This window comes from Pantherophis guttatus, chromosome 13 (assembly GCF_059756535.1).
Source record: "Pantherophis guttatus breed Tessera chromosome 13, ASM5975653v1, whole genome shotgun sequence".
Lineage (NCBI taxonomy): Eukaryota > Metazoa > Chordata > Lepidosauria > Squamata > Colubridae > Pantherophis > Pantherophis guttatus.
Window position 1 is genome coordinate 23,961,211 of NC_142075.1, and position 21,020 is coordinate 23,982,230.

At 43.2% G+C, this 21,020-nt stretch overlaps 1 protein-coding gene across 1 annotated transcript; it reads left to right on the top strand.

Annotated features, from left to right (window-relative positions):
* Positions 1-2,381: 2,381 nt before the first annotated feature.
* On the top strand, positions 2,382-10,691 carry LOC117661071 (uncharacterized). Its single transcript, XM_034409579.3, has 7 exons — positions 2,382-2,462; positions 4,437-4,778; positions 6,045-6,458; positions 8,348-8,473; positions 8,590-8,614; positions 8,698-8,726; positions 10,001-10,691. The coding sequence occupies exons 1-7, from the start codon at positions 2,396-2,398 to the stop codon at positions 10,216-10,218; spliced, it is 1,221 nt and encodes a 406-aa protein (XP_034265470.2). The 5' UTR covers positions 2,382-2,395; the 3' UTR covers positions 10,219-10,691.
* Positions 10,692-21,020: the final 10,329 nt, after the last annotated feature.

The window sequence follows — 21,020 nt, forward strand, 5'->3', positions numbered from 1 at the left end:
AAGCCCAAGAGAACCAACAGTGGATGCTTGACAATTTCTGGCCAAGCCGAATTATCTTAATTGTCAAGTTACATTAACCGAATCTTGCAACTCTGCAAATGTTTCTCCTCTCCTTTCCTTTTACTCAGTGGAAAACCAGGGAGGGTCCCTTCTAAGATGCTTCCCACACCCCTTTTCCTCTGGTGGGCTCAGCTGCCCCTTCTCTACCCATTGCCTAGTCTGCAGCTCTTCCTCCTGTCTCCAAGGTCATTCTCGCCTACCCTCAAATCCATCCCAATTCTCCTTAGGGGCAACCCTGAAGAGTTTGCAACCCCCTGGCTCAGTTCGACCTGCTCCCTCTCTTGCTCACCTCCCTCACTTGGCCGGACAGTGGAAAACCATGCAAATCATCCCACCCGTCCCTGCGTGAATCGTCCCGGGGGAAAATGCAAATGTGTGCCTGTTAGGTGAACAGCATCATTTTATATTCAAAGGCTCCCAAACGTCAAACAAAAGGAAGTGGAAAATATGGAAATGTTGCAGACTCTGCCCAAGTTCCTATAGATGGAATGAGCTGAACTCGCTTTCAAATGGAATGTTTTTAGTTCTAGGACAATTTAGAGCAAAGTTTGGCAACTTTAAGTGGTGCGGACTTCAATTCCTTGACTGGCTGGGGAATTCTGGGAGTTGAAGTCCACTTATCTAAAATGGTATAGGTTCTCCTCCTTGAACAGGGGGCTGGACTAGAAGACCTCCAAGGTCCCTTCCAGCTCATTTTATTCTACTCTATCTCTTAAAGTTGCCAAGCTTGAGAAATACTGGGTTAAATTCAAGAACATATTAAGCCATAAAGTCTTTTTTTTTAAATCAGCCACAACGAGCTGATAAACCATCAAAGTTGACACCCTACCAATTTCCTGAGGTACAGGAAATGTGCAGGTTGTTTTTATGCCTCTCTGGCAGGATATAATTTTGATTAAATGGGTTTTTTTTAATAAAGAAAAATAAATGATACAAGCTAATTTAGAATAAGGAAAAGAAAGCCATCAAAGAGAAAGTTAAAAATGCAACAAAGTGGGGTGGAGGAATAAAAGAAACAGATAAAAACACACACACACATATACCAAGAAGCAGCTTCCAATCTTTTTACAACAGTTATAAGCACAATCATATATTTATCTCTTAGTCAAGGATTACAACATAACTCCCTTTTTTTAACCATTATTTTTTTTTTCTAATCATCAAAGAAAATCCAAAGTTCCTTTTTTCTTTGTAGGTTTTTTGGTTGCTGTTGTCACTTACATTCCCTAATTTGTTTGTTACCCTTCTCTTTTTCCCCTTTGCTTTTTGTATTTTATATTTGTTTGGGAATTTAATAAGGTTTTTTATTAAAAAACAAACAAACCCATAAATCATGTTCAATTTTGTCCCCCCCCCCACAAAAGTCCCTCAGAGGTTTCTCGTCCCAATAAAAAGTAGATATTGTCCAATTGTTGATCAAGGAAGTCAATTTAGCCATCCCAAAAAGCTCCTCCATCGGGATTCCCATCTTCGTACATTATAATAATGTATAATATTTGTATCGCCAAAAAGAAAATTCTGTAACTTTTTTTCCAACAGTTTGTCCATCAATCCCTAAAGAAAAACCTCTGGTTTCAACAGTTATACCAATCTTTAAAACCCTCCGAATCACTGTTTGTATGCAGGCTGGCTTTTCTGCACACAATATTTGGTATTTCTCTAATTTAATTGAAGACTCACTTCAATTCTCATAATTCTTTTACAAGGTTAAGGGCAGAAATATCGCTGCGCCCTCTAGTGGCTGATCCAGGTAACCTCTTTGGCATTTGAATCGTCATAAGCTGCATTTGGCTTCTAGGGATTTTAAACAATGCAAAGTAAATGTAAGTCCCAGCGGGAAGGTACCTCAACTAAAGAGAGTAAATCCCACTCCCTTACAGCACTGATGATGTTCCTTAGTTGGGTCATGAAACGTCTGCAAGAAAGAAACCAAGTTCAGAGAGCAGCAAAGATGCTACAGTTCCCCTCCTCCTCCTCCTCCTTGTAAACTCCACTCCCTTCTAGCTCTGATGATGTTCCCTAGCTGGGTAATGAAACGTCTGCAAGAAAGTAACCAAGTTCAGAGAGCACCAAAGATGCTACAGTTCCCCTCCTCCTCCTCTTCCTCCTAGCAGACAATGGCTCTGACTTCTATTTTTCTAAAGGACTTGGGCGTGGCATTGATGCCAGCCCCTCGGCAGTTTTGAAAGTGCAAGGAGAACAAAAATGTCAGTTTCATGCATTTCCTGCTGCTCCTATTTTTGGCTCCCCGACCTTCAGCGTAGGCAGAACTTCCTCTTTTTTTTCCTGTACCCAAGCAGCTTTCGAGATCTGAAGGAAGGTGGGGAACGAAGAGATGCTTTGCTTCGCCGCGAGGATTTCGCGCTGCCTCCTGGCTCTCCTGTTGCTGAGAGAAGCTGCCGGTAGGGCCCTCATCCTGCCTCCTGCTTTGGTTCCTTGGGTGGCATTTCTTTTTCCTGCTGGGGATTTGTCACAGGGTGGAATTCGGGATGTGGGATCTACAGGAAGCACTTGGAGCTGAGCGAAAGAGGAAGGCACAGCCTCTCCTTAGGGCAGTGTTTCTCAACCTTGGAAGCTTGAAGATGGGGGGACTTCAACTCCCAGAATCCCCCAGCCAGCAGCGCTGGCTGGGGGATTCTGGGAGTTGAAGTCCCCCCATCTTCAAGCTTCCAAGGTTGAGAAACACTGCCTTAGGGGTCTTTTTGCTGCCTTTATATTTGGAATTTGATCTTTCCTTGACTTTGGAGATACATTTTTGGGTGTGGTCTTCATTTGGATTGACAGACGTACGACCCGAACTGAGTCCAACATTTCTGTTGCTAAACGAGACAGACGTTTGGGAGATTTCGTTGAATTCATTGGTTCAGTGAGTTTTGCCCCATTTTACGCCCTTTCTTGCCACCGTTGTTAAGTGAATCGCAGCAGCTGTTCAGTTAGTGACACGGCTGTTCAGTGAATCTGGACTTCGCTGGTCAGAAAGTCGCAAAAGGGGGATCATGGGACCCCAGGGCCACGACAACCGTCATAAATACGAGTCAGTTGCCAAATTTCGATCCCCGTGACTTATGGGGGTGCTGCAACGGTCATTAAGTGTGGAAAAGAAGTCACAAGTCATTTTCTTTCCCAGCGCTGTTGTAAATGTGAAAGGTCACTAAATGAACTGTTGAAAGTCTAGGATTATATTTATTATCTTTTCTTCCCAATGGGGTAGCAATTCCTTATTCAGGAGTGGGGCACAGCTTGGGTGTTTTCCTGGACTCACAGCTGACCTTTGAACCCCTTTGTAAAGCCTTAGTAAGGCCATGCCAGAAAGGGCTCGCAATCTGGGAGTCCTCCTGGATACGCAGCTGTCCTTGGAGGAACATCTGACGGCTGTAACCAGGGGGACCTTTTGTCAGGTTCGCCTTCCTAGTGCCTTCCGCCGTGCCCTTAAAACCCACTTTTTTCAGCAAGCCGGGCTGGCTTAAGAAAAAAAATAAAATAAATGTTTTAATTGGTTTGTATTTTTAATTTTGGGCCAAATTTATATATATTTTAATTGTTTTTTAATATTTGTATTTCATGTTTTTTAATTCTGGCTGTACACCGCCCTGAGTCCTCAGGGAGAAGGGCGGTATATAAATTTAAAAATAAAATAAAATAAATAAACCTTGCATTCAGTTTTGGTCACCACGTTACAAAAAAGATGTTGAGACTTTGGAAAAAGTCCAGAGAAGATCAACTAAGATGATTAAAGGCCTGGAGACTAAAACATATGAAGAATTTGGTAGGAAATGGGTATGGCTAGTCTACAGAAAAGAAGGACTAGGGGTGACATGTTAGCAGTCTCCCAGTATTTGAGGGGCTGCCACAAAGAGGAGGGGATCAAATTATAAGAGATTGGACAGCCATTGGAATGAAATTTATTTATTTTATTATTTATTGGTTCGATTTATATGCCGCCCTTTTCCGGAGACTCAGGGTGGCTTACAATGCTTCTTAAGCAATAGCCTTCATACTTTTGTATATACCTGCTTAGTAGGGTTTTCGGGCACCCCCCAAGCGGTGTTCTTTTTTTATACAAAGTCAGCTTATTGCCCCCACAATCCGGGTCCTCATTTTACCTACCTCGGAAGGATGGAAGGCTGAGTCAACCTTGAGCCTGGTGAGATTTGAACTTGCAGTAATTGCAGGCAACTGGTGCTACTTAACAGCACTTTAGTCTGGTGCGCCACCAAGGAATGGTATGGGATCTCCTGCTAGAGCAAGGGGTTGGACTAGAAGACTGCCAAGGTCCCTTGAACCAATCCATGGGGAGGGGGGGAAGAGGAATATGCTGGAGACTGGCGGGAGTTCTGAGTTAATCTTTCCACCTGTCTCTGTTTTTCTTACCCTAGGTGCCACTTTCTTTCACTGGTATGAAAGTGAACATATGACTCTGACCTGCAATCAATCCTTTGGGGGAGACAATGCTACTTGGTGGATTGGGCAGGACAAGACCTCTCTGCAAATATTTCAACGGGGGTGCTACTATCCAGATGGGATTCTCCAAACTCACTCTCCAAACTTTGAAAAGTGCCCCAACAATCTTTCCCTGAGCAATTTCTCCAGTGGTGGAATTTTTGCATGCAAAACCCCGATGGGGCGTCCGAGCAGGAAAAATGAAAACCCTGTATTTTCTTCAAAAGACAACTGCACGAATTTCAATTTCTTTATTGTAGCAAGAAAGAGCCCAGCAGGTGAGAAGTCTCCCTCCTCCCCCCTCCCCCCATTTGGCAGGAATCAAAGTCAAAGTCATTTTGATAGTTTAGATCAACCATTTTCAAATGTTTTGGTCTTAGGACCCCCGTTGCAATTCTCAGAACTGACTGAAGAACTACGGTTGAGGCAAGCCATATCTGTTGATATTTGCTGTAATAGAAACTGAACCTGAGAAATATAAAAAAAAATTGATTTATTTGACTCTGCTGACCTGAAAAAGTCTGGTTTAGAGAATCAATTTGGTTGGGTGCGTTTTGGGAACCAGCTAGAGACTTTTAACAGAAGAAAATATTTGTAGCTCAAGGTTGAACTGGAGAGTTTTTGGTAGTCTCTGATCTTGGTGGTTTTCAGGCAGACCCCAACTAGCAGGGGTGAAATCCAGCAGGTTCTGACAGGTTCTGGAGAACCGGTAGCGGAAATTTTGAGTAGTTCGAAGAATTGGCAAATACCACCTCTGTCTGGTTGCAGAGTGGGGTGGGAATTGAGGTTTTGCAATATCCTTCCCCCAGGAGTGGAGAGGGAATGGAGATTTTGCAGTATCCTTCCCCTGCCACACCCACCAAGCCACGCCCACAGAACTGGTAGTAAAAAAGTTTGAATTTCACCACTGCCAACTAGGTAACATATTCAGTGCCAGAAGAGAGTGGGGTTTACTCTCTTTTTATGTACAGGTGGCTTGGTGGTGATCATCAGTACTGATGATGTTCCCTAGTTGGCTAATGAAATGTTTGCAGGAAATGTTTTCAGGAGAATCACCAAGGAGGAGGAGGAGGAGGAGGAGGAGGAGGTGGAGGAGGAGGAGGAGGAGGAGGAGGAGGAGGACCAAGGACCCCACAGCTAGAGAGTTTACAAGTTAAATCAGACTTGCACACAGAGGCCATCCATAAAGGAAGAATGATATCCTATAAGACAGGGTTCTCCAACCTTGGCGACTTTACGGCGTGTGGACTTCAATTCCCAGAATTCCTCAGCCAGCACTCTGGGAGTTGAAGTCCACATGTCGTAAAGGTGCCAAGGTCGTGTAGGCCCCTGCTGTAACACAAGGCACCACACCAACCTGCAAAACAGCAATGGGTTTTCCACTCACTCTTTCAAAAAAAAAAAAAAAAAAAAATAGGACCCTGGGATCGAAGGAGATGCATTCAATGCAAAGCGTCACAGCAATAAGACAAGAATGTTGTGGGTCCATAACTTGACAAAAATATGCCTCTCATCTCAACCCTTTCCCCTGTTTTGCACTGCAGAGCATCGTTCTGAAACCGTTCGTAGGAAAGCAGAGGAAAAGGTCTCCATTGAGGAAAAGCAAAACTTTATTCTTTCCTGTGAGTTTGAGCTGGGAAAGAACACAACCACTTTCGCTGTGTATTGGTTTAAAGGAACCAAACCAAGCAAGTGCCTCTTTTCGGCTTCAAATGAAGACTGCGGCACTCCCTTTAACATCTCCTACGATCTCAACTGCTGTATTGATGACTCATTCAGGGACCGACGAATCAAGAACCACACAATTTCACGTGACCAACATCGAAACCAGACACATGTAGTTACAATCACCAACAGCACCATGGCCGATAAAGGAAGCTACTTTTGTGTGGTGGCGGCTTATAATAAAAGATACACGTGGACAATAGAATGCAGGATATCTGTGAACGTGATGGAAGGTGAGTTTCAAAGGGTGAGAACCGAGCATTGAAATGTGTCCCACAAATTCCGATTATGAGGGCTCTTCGGTGCTCTCTGAGCTTGGCTGTTGTCTTGCAGGCATTTCATGACCCAACTGGGTAACATCATCAGTGCTAGAAGAGAGGGGTTTGTGGAGAGGAGAAAGAGAAGGAGGACGATGACTATGGGCTCCTTGGTGCTCTCTGAGCTTGCTTGTTTTCTTGTAGATGTTTTATGACCCAACTAGGGAACAACGTCAGTGCTAGAAGGGTGTGGAGTGTGCAGGGAGGAGGACTGTGGGGTCCTTGATGCTCTCTGAGCTTGGCTGTTTTCTTGCAGACCAGAGGTGGGATTCACTTACCTTCCCTACCGGTTCGCAAATGTGAGTTCACGCATGTGCAGTTGTCGCGCATTACATACAGGCGGCTGGGTGAAGCCTCCTGCAGTCACTGCTACTGGCTTGCGTGATCTGGACAGAACCGGCTGAATCCCACCACTGTTGCAGACATTCCATGACCCAACTGGGTAACATCATCAGTGCTAGAAGACAGTGAGGTTTGCTCTCTATTTATATAGAGTGGCAGTGGTGGGTTCCTCCCGGTTCGGTCCAGTTCAGCCGAGCCGGTAGCGGTGACGATACGATGTCACCGAACCGGTTCTCCCCCCCGCCCTCCCACCCCCCCACCCCCCCATGTTATTCTTACCTTTTATTTGGTCCCACCCCCAATCTATTGCTGCCTCCTGAGTCCCAGCTGATGTCTAGAGGGAAAAAAACCTGTTTAAACTCTTGCCGCGGGGCTTCAAAGGGCCGTCCTACAGCTGATCAGGGTTAAAAGCAAACAAATGAGTCAGGTCGTAAGTGTGAGGACCTTCCAGAAATGACTCAGACCAGCTAGCCACGCCCACCTAGTCACATGACCTCCAAGCCACACCCACAAAATAAGCCACGCCCACAGAACCGGTAGTAAAAATATTTAGAACCCACCCCTGTAGAGTGACTTGTCCTTTCAGTGTTCTTGGTGGTTCCTTGTTGATGCTTTTCTTCACTGTTAGCTAGTTGTCTTGAGTTGGTAGTTCCTTCACTGGGGTGCTGTTGACTTCTTGGTCTACTCTTAACTTTGATGTTAATCTCTGCTCATCTGGGTGTTGATTGTGGGCAAGGAGGTGTTTAGGTTTCGCTTTGGTGAGAGTAAACTGCACTCCATTTTAGCACTGGCGATGTTTCCTTACATCTGCAAGAAAACAGCCAAGCTTAGAGAGCACTAAAGATCCCAAAGTTGTTGTTGTTGTTGTCGTTGTTGTTGTCGTTGTCCTCCTCTCTGCAAACTCCACTCCCTTCTAGCTCTGATGATGTTCCCTAGTTGGATTATGGAACGTCTTCAAGAAAACAACCAAGCTCTGAGAGCACCAAGGACACTACAGTCCTCCTCCTCTTCCTCCTCCTCCTCCTCTTCCTCCTTCTCCTCCTCCTCCTCCTCCTCCTCCTCCTCTTCCTCCTCCTCCTCCTCTTCCTCCTCCTTCTCCTCCTCTTCCTCCTCCTCCTCCTCCTCCTCCTCCTCCTCCTCCTCCTCCTCCTCCTCCTCCTCCTCCTCCTCCTTGCAAAGAATGGCTCTGACTTCCATTCTTCTCTTCACAAGCTCCATTCCCTTCTGGCACTGATCATGTTACCTAGTTGGGTCGTGAAATGTCTGCAAGAAAACCCACCCCCACACTCAGAGAGCACCAAGGACCCCCCCCCCACAGTCCAACCCCGAGTTACAAATGTTTTCTCACATGGCATTCTGCTTCAGAAACTTCCCCCTGTTTGCTTCCTAAAACGTGCCCTGAAGTGATCATTTCCCCTTTTTGACTATGCTAGAATGAATTTTGTGTTTCTCTTTTTTTTAAGCATCGCCACACAACTCAAACATCGATATGAAGATCTTCCTAGCAGCCATTGCAGCAGCCATTGTGGCAGCTCTGCTTCTGATGGGTGGGATAATTTTGTTCTTGTGCTGCAAGAAAAAAGCAAAAGGTAAAAAGGAATGATCAGACCAGGATGGTGTCAATGGAAAACTTGCAATTTTGGGAAGGGAAAAAGCATTTGAAATATACAACATTCACTACATCTTTTTAAATATTTTGTTCCAGGAAAGCCACTGGAAAGTCAACAAAGGTATTTGCCTATCCTACCATTGAATCGAAATTGTATTTTTCCCTTTACCCCAAAATGATTTTAAAATAATCTCTTTTATTTAGGGACCAGGCTACAGTGGCTACAGAAGATTGTAAGTCAACTCTTCTTTCCATTACATTTAATTTCAAATGGTTGTTTTGAAACAAATATCGTATCCCTAATACCCTGTTTCCCTGAAAATAAGACCCTGTCTTATATTTTTTTGAACCCTGAAATAAGTGCTTGGCCTTATTACCATGCACTCAAAAGACCGATTGGGCTTATTATCAGGGGTTGTCTTACTGTATTTTGGGGGAAACAGGGCAGGTAGGTAAGATAGATAGATAGATAGATAGATAGATAGATAGATAGATAGATAGATAGATAGACAGACAGATAGACAGATAGATAGAGATAGATAAATGATAGATAGGTAGATACGTAGATACGTAGATAAGTAGATAGGTAGGTAGGTAGGTAGGTAGGTAGGTAGACAGACAGACAGACAGACAGGCAGGCAGGCAGGCAGGTACCGTGTTTCCCTGAAAATAAGACCGTCTTATATTTTTTTGAACCCTGAAATAAGCGCTTGGCCTTATTGCCATGCGCTCAAAAGCCCGATTGGGCTTATTCAGGAGATGTCTTACTGTATTTTGGGGGAAACAGGATAGATAGGTAAGATAGATAATAGATAGATAGATAGATAGATAGATAGATAGATAGATAGATAGATAGATAGATAGATATAAATGATAGATAGATAGATAGATAGATAGATAGATAGATAGATAGATAGATAGATATAAATGATAGATAGATAGATAGATAGATAGATAGATAGATAGATAGATAGATATAGATAGATAAATGATAGGTAGATAGGTAGGTAGGTAGGTAGATAGATAAATAGATAGACATACAGATAGACATACAGACAGACAGACAGGTAGGTACCGTGTTTCCCTGAAAATAAGACTGTCTTATATTTTTTTGAACCCTGAAATAAGCGCTTGGCCTTATTGCCATATGCTCAAAAGCCCGATTGGGTTTATTATCAGGGGAGGTCTTATTTTGGGGGAAACAGGGTATTTGGGATGTAAATACCGAGATATTTCATAGGCCCACTTAATGGATATGATCAGCATTGAGTTCAAGGCGTTCTTGCAAAGCATACTTATTCTTTTGACAATGCACTGAAGCATCAGCTAATACCACGCAGGCAAAGCCCATCAAAAGTTTTCTTTTAATAACAAATTCAAAATGAAACAATCTTAACCTGTTGTGCACGTTCACCAGCTACGTCTTCCATTCACCCAGTTTGGTTGCAGTCTCAAAGTTACTTTAAAAATAAAAACAAAACATATTTGTCTTTTTTCTCACTTCCAGGTTCCCCATATGCCGTTTCCAGCCACAACGACCTAAATGGACCAGAAACGGTTTATTCTCTAGCCACAAATCCTGGGGAGGCCCCCCCTACAGTGTATTTCTCACCGCAGAGCAAGCCAGCTCCTGGCGTGCGACAGGGAGAAAATGTGGAAGCTCTTTATTCTAAAGTTTTGAAGGACAAAAATGGTCCCTCCTTGGCCTCTGATTCCAGCGTATGAAGTGCCTGATTTTGGTTTCTGAAACTTTCCTTTATAGAGCAGGGAAAACGGACAATTCTCCAAAACAGGAAGTGAAGGCCAGTTGAATTGTTTGGAGGACTGCAGATTTCAAGTCAGCTTTCTGGAGTTGAGTGGGTGGAGAATGTTGGATGCTTATCCTACGGTTGGGTAGATAATATATGGAAAACTATGTTCTGTAACTTTAACTGCTACAAAGATGACTAATTGGCTGTGCTAAGCAGACATATAAAGGAAGGCAGGAAGTTCGTTCACTCCTGCTCTCACTCCTGCTCTCACTCTTGCTCCTGCTATTGAAGGTTGAACTGCTGGAAGGAACTGTGTCTGTGTTTGAAGAGAACTGGAATTGTAAGCAAACTATGTTTTGTGTTAAACCGTGATTGTTTGAAGAAGTTGTTTTGAGAAGCCAAGTTTGTTTTTATACTACAAGTAAAGACTGTTTATTTTTCTTTAAACGTTCAGAGTCTGTGACTATCTGTGTGTTTTGCTAAGCATCGTATCTATTCGCTGTCTGGTCCGTTGCACTACTTTGCAGAGGACAGTTTTACCCTCAACAGAGAAAATCTTCAGAGGACTTTCACCAGAAAACATTTGAATTAGCTGGTTCCAGAATAGCTGCCCAACTCTTTTCCCCTCCCTTCAACTTCCCTGGGAGCTGCCATGTTTCATTTCATTTCATTTTTTAATTTTGAGTTTTGCACCCATGCCATTGCTAAAAATCCCACCTGCTGCTTGTCTATGGAGATTCTCCATGATCCAGGACATGGTCTGCCCCAAAGGTGCTTTTTCCAAAAGGCAACTGGACTTTCTTGTTTGTTTGTTTTTCTTCGAAAACATTTTGCTTCTCATCCAAGAAGTGAACTGAAGAAGCTTCTTCTTCTTTTTTTTTTTTTAAAAAAAAATGTTTTATTGAATTAAACAATCATTATTCAACTCTTGTGCATGACTGTGACCTGAAGAAGCTTCTTAGATAAGAAGTGAAATGTTTTCAAGGAAAAAAAATAAAAGAAGAAAGTCCAGTTGCCTTTTGGAAAAAGCATCTTTGGGACACCTGCTGCTTGGAGCGTTAGCTGCCTGTGGTCTTCATGCCACATGATTGGAAACCCTTTATGGACTTTCTGTCTTAAACATAATTGAATGATTGGAAACCCTTTATGGACTTTCTGTCTTAAACGTAATTGAATGATTGGAAACCCTTTATCGACTTTTTGTCTTAAACGTAATTGAATGATTGGAAACTCTTTATGGACTTTTTGTCTTAAACGTAATTGAATGATTGGAAACCCTTTATGGACTTTTTGTCTTAAACGTAATTGAATGATTGGAAACCCTTTATGGACTTTTTGTCTTAAACGTAATTGAATGATGGAAACCCTTTATGGACTTTTTGTCTTAAACGTAATTGAATGATGGAAACCCTTTATGGACTTTTTGTCTTAAACGTAATTTAATGATGGAAACCCTTTATGGACTTTTTGTCTTAAACGTAATTGAATGATGGAAACCCTTTATGGACTTTTTGTCTTAAACATAATTGAATGATTGGAAACCCTTTATGGACTTTTTGTCTTAAACGTAATTGAATGATTGGAAACCCTTTATGGACTTTTTGTCTTAAACGTAATTGAATGATTGGAAACTCTTTATGGACTTTTTGTCTTAAACGTAATTGAATGATGGAAACCCTTTATGGACTTTTTGTCTTAAACGTAATTGAATGATTGGAAACCCTTTATGGACATTTTGCTGAAAATGGATAAAAATGAATAGATGGTTTCAGGAGCCTCAAAAGAGGCCATTTAGGGGAAGAAAGCAACCAGGATTATGTCATTTGGGAAGGTGGCGATAGTAAATCACAGATTGACAGAGTTAGAAGGAGCCTTACAGGCCATTTAGTCCACCGCCCCCCCCCCCCAAACAGGAGACCCTACTCCATTTCTGTCAGATAGCAGTCCAGTCTCTTCTTGAAAGCTTCCAGTGATGAAGCTCCCAGAACTTCTGAAGGCAATTCTTAGGTAAGCAACTGCTGCAAAGAGAAGATTGGAAGTCACTTCTTTAGCTATCTTCCCTTTTGTCTTTTTTCATTTATTCTTTCCTTTTTCCTTTTCTCTCTTTTTCTGTTTTAAGTTTCAGTTGTTTTTAAATCGTGTGTAAAATTGTCTTTCAGGAACATAGTCATAGAAAGGATCCCTTTAAGGAAACTTCCCAAGTATGTCATGTATTATACTGTATGTTAAAATGTGTTGCGATGTCCTACAAAGACAACTCAAACCCTTTAAGATCTTCAAGCTCATTCTTCTTTGAAGCTGTCAAACCAAACATGGGATTTCCACATGTAGCACCTGTTTAAAACATTCTTTGCAAGCTGGTTGGGGTTGTTTTTGTGTTTTTTTTTTTTTTCCATTGATGGTCCATTAGATGGCAGCCTTGTCTCTTATGAGAGAAGTCTCTTTTGGCCAGAAGGCACTAAGATCTGAAATTACCACTGTTGGTAATCTTCATCTGCAGTAGCTATTTATGGAGTCAGTTTTCAAAGTAGGAAGGTTGGGTAGGGGAGAAGTTGAAACAAGCTAGAGAAAGGTTGCTTTTCCTCACCTGATCTCCAAAATGTGTCATTCTTAAATAAGAAGAAAAAGGAGATTTATTACCCAGGTCAGGTTCACTTTTTGAATGGCGAGGAAGTTCTATTTGGCATGTCAAGAGTGCTGTTTGGGGAGTCACCTTCAATTCTTGTACCCAAGGGTCAGTCTCAATGCTCCATGTATATTCTTAGGATTTTATTGGCTGTCTTCATGTTTGGACTGAATAAAAGACCCTTTGGAGGAATTCTCTCACCACGATTCCCTTTAAATCCTAAGAGTTAGGATTAGGATTGAACTGGAGTGGGAGAAGGGAGGGGTATTGATTGCTGGAGAGACTCCATGTTTACATCTTAAACTTTGTCTCCCTAAACAAATTGTTGCACTTGTAAATTTAAGGTTAGGTGCTTGGAATGCAACCCAATTTAGATTCAATCCAGGATTTGCCTAATTTAGCAACTCATCCCAGTGTAAATCCTATTTTGGTATAAAGTCACTCAACACATCTAATGAAGGCAGCTTCAGCTCTTGCAACTTCCAAGAAAGAGTTAGCGAGAAAGGATGCTACCAGAATCCTTCTGGAGAATTTAGGCAGTCCAAATAGATAATGCAAATTTGAATAGATGACTAGATAAATGGGACTGCATCTCATTTGATGCATTTGGTAGCAGAGTTGCCAAGTGTCTGCAGTCAATTTGTTAGGACGGCTGTTGAGCAAGGGGTTGGACTAGAAGACCTCTAAGGTCCCTTCCAACTCTATTATTTCGAGAGTAATTTCAGATGTACGCATCATAATTTCTCAGGAAGATTGTTCTTCTGATCTGCTTCTGAACTATCTGAGATCCTTAATCACACGTTGCTTGCAGTTCGCTGTGTGCATTTTCCTACTAAAAGTTGAGCTGAAATTTATGCTGAGCCTCATCATTGAATTACCGTATTTTTTGGAGTATAAGATGCACCAGAGTATAAGGCGCACCTTAGTTTTTGGGGAGGAAAATAAGAAAAAAGCTGATTGGCAGGTGGGTCAGCCTCCCGGAATACCCCCAATCAGCTGTTCCCAGAGGTGAATTTTAGCAACAGGCTCCTTGGTTGTGAGCTCTGTGCCTTGCTTTTTTCCCAGCCTTTGAAACTTCTGAAACTCCATTTCATAAAAATCGTTTTTTTCTGCCTCTGAAAGCCTCCGAAACAGAGCTTCAGAAAAAAAGCCTCTGAAGCTCTGTTTGGGGGCTTTTTTTTCTGAACCTTCGTTTCTGATGCTTTTTTCAGCCTCTGAAACCTCCGTTTGAGAAGCTGGGCGGGGCTACATTTGGAGTATAAGACACACCCAGATTTTCACCCTCTTTTTTGGGGGGGTAAAAGGTGCGTCTTATACTCTGAAAAATACAGTAACTGCCTTTTAAGGTTTGCATGGAAACATCTCCAGCAATTTCCACTACTACACCTTTACGGCAATTTGCTAAGCCTGCTAGGTGGAAAATTTCAAGTGTGATTGAACCGACCATCTCCACAAAAACAGGAGCAACAACTCCAAAAGTCTCTCCTTTGCAAAATGTAGACATGCACTTATTGATGTGCGAGAATGCAGCATTTTAGTACTGAAACCAATGGACAGGCTCGCTTGTAGAGCCCTTTGATTGAGATGTGCAAATTTCACGCCTGCGCTCCCTGACCCCTAGTACCCTGTTTCCCCGAAAATAAGGCATCCCCTGATAATAAGCCCAATCGGGCTTTTGAGTGCATGCGCTAAAATAAGCCTCCCCCCCAAAAAAATAAGCTCTCCTCAAAAATATTCACCGAAAAGCGGTGAAGACCTGGCTCTTCCAGCAGGCCTGGGGCCGTTGATTTTGCTGTTGCGATCTGGCGAGATCCGGCCATGAATGGTGTGAATGGGTTTTAATTGTTTTTAATGGTTTAACTTTTAATGTTTTATATATGGTTTTTAAATGCATTGTAAGCCGCCTTGAGTCTTTGGAGAAAGGCGGCATACAAGTTGAACAAATAAACAAATAGATAAATATTTAAACGTAGAGCTGGAAATCAGGTAAGACGACAAGAGGAGCCCCATCTTGCTCCACGCGCCCCAAAATAATAAGACCTCCCCGAAAATAAGGCCAAGTGCTTATTTCGGGGTTCAAAAAAATATAAGACAGGGTCTTATTTTCGGGGGAAACATGGTAGTAATAAGAACTGAAACCAACTAGCTTCAGTTGCATCATTTCCAGTCAAAAAACCGGGCGTCTGATAGCACCTTTTTCAACTAAAATGTGTGAAAAGGCCCAAGCGTTAATGTGAACTCAGAATTTGATAGCTGGAAACTTCTCCCCTATAAAGTACAGCCGTACAGAATTTTAGTAGGAAAGCAATTTTTCAGGCATCGGCCATAAAAACGATTTGCTGGTTAAGGAAAAAGCGAAGACATTTCACGTCAAGTACAGTTCTGCTTTTTGAAACATGGATGGCTTTGCTTCAAATTTCTGCTTATTCAGATATTACTGTTTCTTTGGCAACAGTGTGAGGAAGTGACCAGCTAATACCCAGTTCCCCCAAACAAACAACACTTGAATTTGGAGTTAAACATCCTTAGCCTATGATTTTAGGACTTAAGGAAGAGCAAACACGGAGCAGCCTAAAACACTGTTAAGTTAGGAGTTAGCAATGTTTTTTTTTTCTCCTAAAATTGTTCGGCGAAGGAGGTTAATTCCCTTTTAATATTTGCTATCTTAGAGTTTTAACGACTATTGGATTCACTGGGAAATTGGCAGCCTGGGGAGGGAAGCCTGAATTTTAAGTAGGATTGGCCTTTCATTTAATTTATTTTGAGCTTTGCACAAGGAATTAAGAGGTAGCAGAGCTGGATTTGGAGGGTGCTGTAAATTTCTGGAGATCACGGTCCCTGTTCGCTTGCAGAGGGACCACAGAGGATCTGAATACATGCAAAGGATATGTAACTAAGCAGAGAGGACTTCAATTTTTTAAAAAAAATGGAGACCTCCAAAAGCCAGCTGTAACAGGCTGCAGATCAGAGAGTAGAGACAGAGTAAGGATCGTTGTTTCATCCTTTCTTCGCTATGATTTTTATGCTCAACCTCCCAACAGTGGCTTCCTTTTTCTGTAGGGTTTTAACTGCATATTTAATGTATGCAGCACTTAATTAATTAAGGGACCCTTTCTGGATTCTTTGCTGGAATCTTGTCCGTGTTCATTTGAAGGATATTCCTTGAGGATCGTCCTCCTGTAGAAACCCAAAGGAGACCAGAAAGAGCAGCCAGCTAGTTCATCTTGAGCCATGCAAGAAATCCATGATTATGTTTCCTTGATCTGAAATGTGATATGAAATCTAGTACCGTATCTTCCTTCATATGCCATATGTGATTTGATATCCTGTTTAGCAGCGCTGGCTGGGGCATTCTGGGAGTTGAAGTCCACCCATCTTCAAGCTACCAAGGTTGAGAAACACTGCTGTAGAACAAAATATTTGGAAGACCATCCTGGAACTCTTGTGTGCAGAATTCTGATCAGGGAGGGACATTGTTCTGAAGTGAAATGCAATTACAGATATGGGGCCATAATTCACAAGGAAAGCATCTTCATTATCTGTGACTTGTAGATTAATTGAAAAGTCTCCCACTGTGTGGGTGACACTTCCATGAGAGATCGAAGCGGGCCATGAAATTTGAAACAGTGGCAAAGTTGGGAGAGAGTGCAGAAGTTCCAGATGTCTGGCTTCTATCCAGACCAGATTGTCCTCCTTCTGTGGCATGCATGGATGCATCACCAACAGGAGAAATATGGTTCTGTGCAATTCTCGGTGGACCATCTGAGGGGAAATGTTTGAAAGGATTGATATTATATGTGTGAAAGATATCTTTTCTCTTCGGTCCATGAGTCTATGCTTCACAGTGTTCCTTTTGAAATGAAGCTGCAGAACAAAATTAGGCTTACGCTCGAGTGTATAAGTTTGGGATTTTTTTTCCCCACAATATAAGATACCAGGAGAAGAAGAAAAAGAAAAATCAGAGCTATGGGACTTCCTTCCTTCCTTCCTTCCTTCCTTCCTTCCTTCCTTCCTTCCTTCCTTCCTCCCTCCCTCCCTCCCTCCCTCCCTCCCTCCCTCCCTCCCTCCCTCCCTGTTTTCTTTCTTTCTTTCTTTCTTTCTTTCTTTCTTTCTTTCTTTCTCTTTCTTTCTTTCTTTCTTTCTTTCTCTTCCTTCCTTCCTCCCTCCCTCTCTCCTTCCCTTTCTTTCTTTCTTTCTTCCTTTCTTTCCTTCCTTCCTTCCTTCCTTCCCTCCCTCCCTCCCTCCCTCCCTCCCTTTTCCTACAACAAACTAAAAAAAGATGAGTTAATATTGAGACAATTCATAAACCTGTCTTCATTCCAGACCAGAAGGAAAAGTTTCCAAACACTTACTTCTAGATAAATGAGATTGCTTGCTTCAAGGATAGCCATGTATGCATATATATATATAACCAAGACATTTGCCTCTCTCCAAAACCCCCGAAAAGATGGGAAACCTGTGATCTGCCCCACTCTGCAAGCCTTCCCCAGAGGCTGCCAGACGTTGCCAATAGAAGCCCCCCTTTTGGGCCAATGTCCTTCCACACCCCAAAAGGACAAGGCAGGATCTGGATTAGATTCAGCCCTTACAGAAAATGCAAAGAATGCCTCCACCCCCTCTTTGAGAAGGGGGAGAAAAGAAAGCCCCAGGAGTAAGAGATGAGCCAGCCTTCTTCATCATCCCTCCCAATATGGTTCCCCAAAGATATTAAATGTGGCCTCCAAACTTCAAAAGACCGGCTGCTACCTCGCTCAAACGTGCAGCCTGCTACAACGGGAACAAGAGACTATAAATAAAGGAGCTGTCCCTGGTATTCAAAGAGGAATGGAGAAGAGTTTTGTGGCTGTGTTTGAGCAATAGCGTAAATCACACGTCAGGTTTTACAAGCCATGTTGACCAAGCCGTAGCTCAAAACGTCTTCTCAGAACCAAAGGGCCTCAAGGCTTTGTCCTTGAGTTGGCCAAGAACTCGACCATCATGTCACGGACCTTCCTCAGTCTCTGCCCTTCCCTGATCTCCCTCCAACCCAGCAGGTTCTGACAGGTTCTGGAAAACCGGTAGCAGAAATTTTGAGCAGTTCGGAGAACCGGCAAATACCACCTCTGGCTGGCCCCAGAGTGATGTGGGAATGGGGATTTTGCAGTATCCTTCCCCTGCCACGTCCACCAAGCCACGCCCACCAAGCCACACCATGCCCACCAAGCCACGCCCACAGAACCGGTAGTAAAAAAAATTTGGATTTCACAACTGCTCCAACCTAACCAGCTGGCAAAGCCAAACGAGTTTTGCAAATTTTGAGATTCTGCTTGAATTGGATTGGAATAAGGGGGAAAATAATAATTTCATATTATTTCAGCTAAAGGCAACATCGGCCCGTCTCTTTCCTGGGCTGGAGATGAGATGAAGCTAAGTCCCTGGGGACAGAGCAGAAAAATGTATTTTTTACGAAGGCAAAACCAGAAACGTTGGAAGAACATAACAGGGAAAAAAACACATTCTCTTATATCTGTCTCTTTTTTTTCTCTCTCTTCTTTTCAATTGCTAATTGATCCTTAAATATTTTCATGCTATGCTTTGGGCATCTACAATTATAACTCATTTCAATTGAGATTATTTTTATTTTTTTAAAATCATTTTTTCCTACACAAACCATATTCTAAGTCTATTCTCCGAGGTGCCTTTCAATTCTATAATGCTATGTTCTATGTTCCAATTTTTGTTTTCTACTTGTGTCGTTGAGTTTCTCTTTTCCAATATTGTATTGATCGATGAGGTCCTTTCAAATCATTGTTGACTCTTAGAGGACCACATAGATAGACCTTCTTCAAGGGGATCTGCTCCCAACTTGGTCCTTTTGATCCTTTTTGATCACCACTGTGACTAAGTCCATCCTCCTTGCTGTTGGCTTGTCTTCTTCTTCTTCTCCTCTTTTCTTCCACCTTTCCCAACATCAGAACCTCCTCCAGAAAGTCAGAGCCTTCACACAACATGCCCAAAGTTGGATAATTTGACTCTGGCCATTTGTGCTTCAGTTGAGTTGATTTGTTTGATGATCTGTTGGTTTGTTTTCTTGGCTGACAATGTTGTGAGCAGCCTATTTATTCTGTAAAAAAAAAAAAGAGAGAGACTTTTCGTAAGACAATCGTTCAAAAGGCAGATTATGTTGTGGCCATCTGTAGAGCTGGCAGCAGATTCTGACAGTGAGGAGGTTGGGGAGGAACATGGGCCAGTCCTGGAGTCTGGGGAAGGCTCTGACGAGGGCTCTAAATCGGAGGCAGAGAGGGGGCCAGGGCCGTCAGACGGTTATCAGCTGCCTTCGGAGTCATACATCGATGAGGCAGATGAACAGCTGGAGCCTGTTCCCAGTGTGCGAATGAGCAGAGTTGCCAGATGAAGGGAACAGCTAAAGAACAAGGGTCGACTCAGGAGTAAGGCCACAGGTGGATGGTGAATGGCCCCTCCCAGAGGGAATAAAAGAGGAGCGAACAGGGAGTAGAGTTTGCAGGAGACAATTAGTTCATTACTGCATTCTTGCCAAGTATTGCGGGCATCTGAAAGATATTGGCCTGGCCACTCTCCAAGCCTGATAAAGGTCAGTAATTGTGAACTATCTTGAAAGACTGTGGGAGAGGAAAGATTTGCTGGAGAGGAATTCACTGTCAATTAAACAAAAGGGGTTTATCGGGATGAGGACTCGGCTTCCTGCTGCTGGGGAAGCCTAGGTCAAAACACATTGGAGCTAGCATCAAACATATGAACGTGTTTTTCTCTGGGGTCAGATCTTTTTCCAGCCTACCCAGGATTGCTTGCAACTCTTCCCCCCGCTGAGCCTTTTCATCTCTTACACCCACACCCACCCACCCGCTTTCAAGATCTCCAGGCCAGGGTCCCTGAGCCTTGCCTTCTCTTCGCCACCTTGCAAAGGAAACCATGTGCCATCTTGATTTACCTTCCCAACTCTCTGTTGCCGCTCGCAATCGCATTGCGAGCAGAGTTGGCTCATCTGTCAGGTCCTCTTAGCATCCCCCTGCTTACATTTAATGCATTTCCTGGCAGATGTTTGTGCAGGTGTGCGCGCTCGCCCGGCTGTGTGTGTGTGCTTGATGGCATCTTGTATTTAAGATCGGAGAGTGGGGCGGTGTGGGGGGGGGAAGTGCCAGCTTTAGTGCTGGTTTTGCAACCCTGGATGACAAAAAGGGACTTTGGCAGTGGCTGCCACATTAAGGTTATGTCTTGGCACGTTAGACTGCCCTGCTTGGTCATTTTCTCTCCTTTCTATTTAGAAGGTTCAAGCTGGTGAGGCCATTAGCAGAGAGGATAAAGGCTGCCAGAATTGGGCTCTCTCCATTGCAAGCAAGGACTCGGGTTAATTAACACAGCCTAATTGAAACCGCATAAAGATGAGCTCGTTTGGGGTCTGGAAAGAGCTGGGCAGGGAGCCAGGCACCTGGATAATGAAACCAGTTGCCAAGCTACTAAAAAGGTGGGGGGGAACTGGGTTCGGCGTGCTTGACCGGGGGGGCTCTCCAAGCAAGAACTGCAGGCTGGGTCTCCGGCCTTCCCCTCCCCACCCCAAATAAGGTAGGAAGCCTGATGAACAGGGATTAACTTCACACAATATTGTAATCCGTTATTTACTCAATCACGGTTGACTTAGGTTGAATACTGTTGATAGAATGGCCAACGGAATGTGTTTGCCGCATAGGCTGGATCAGAAACGGTAATTGGCAAATTGCGGGGACCACTTTCACCCGACGTGAGCCAGAAGCAAGGCAGCCAACCATGCCAGAGTCCCAACAAAAGGCAAAGCAATGAAAAGGTTGGTGGGCTACAAGGTTCGGGCTACAAGACCCCCCACCCCACAATGTTGGCTAAGCAAAGAGGTTCTCAAACCTACAACTATTTAGAGATCTGCTACATTTGGAGAGTTGTGTAGGTGACACGGCTTCAAAATTGAAGGGACTGGTTTGGACAAAACTCAACAGTACTTTTTTGTGTGGCTGTTAATAAAAATAGCATCGCCAACATGATCGCCAACGTCCGATGACGGATATGGCAGAAGAAGAAGAAGAAGAAGAAGAAGAAGAAGAAGAAGAAGAAGAAGAAGAAGAAGAAGAAGAAGAAGAAGAAGAAGAAGAAGAAGAAGAAGA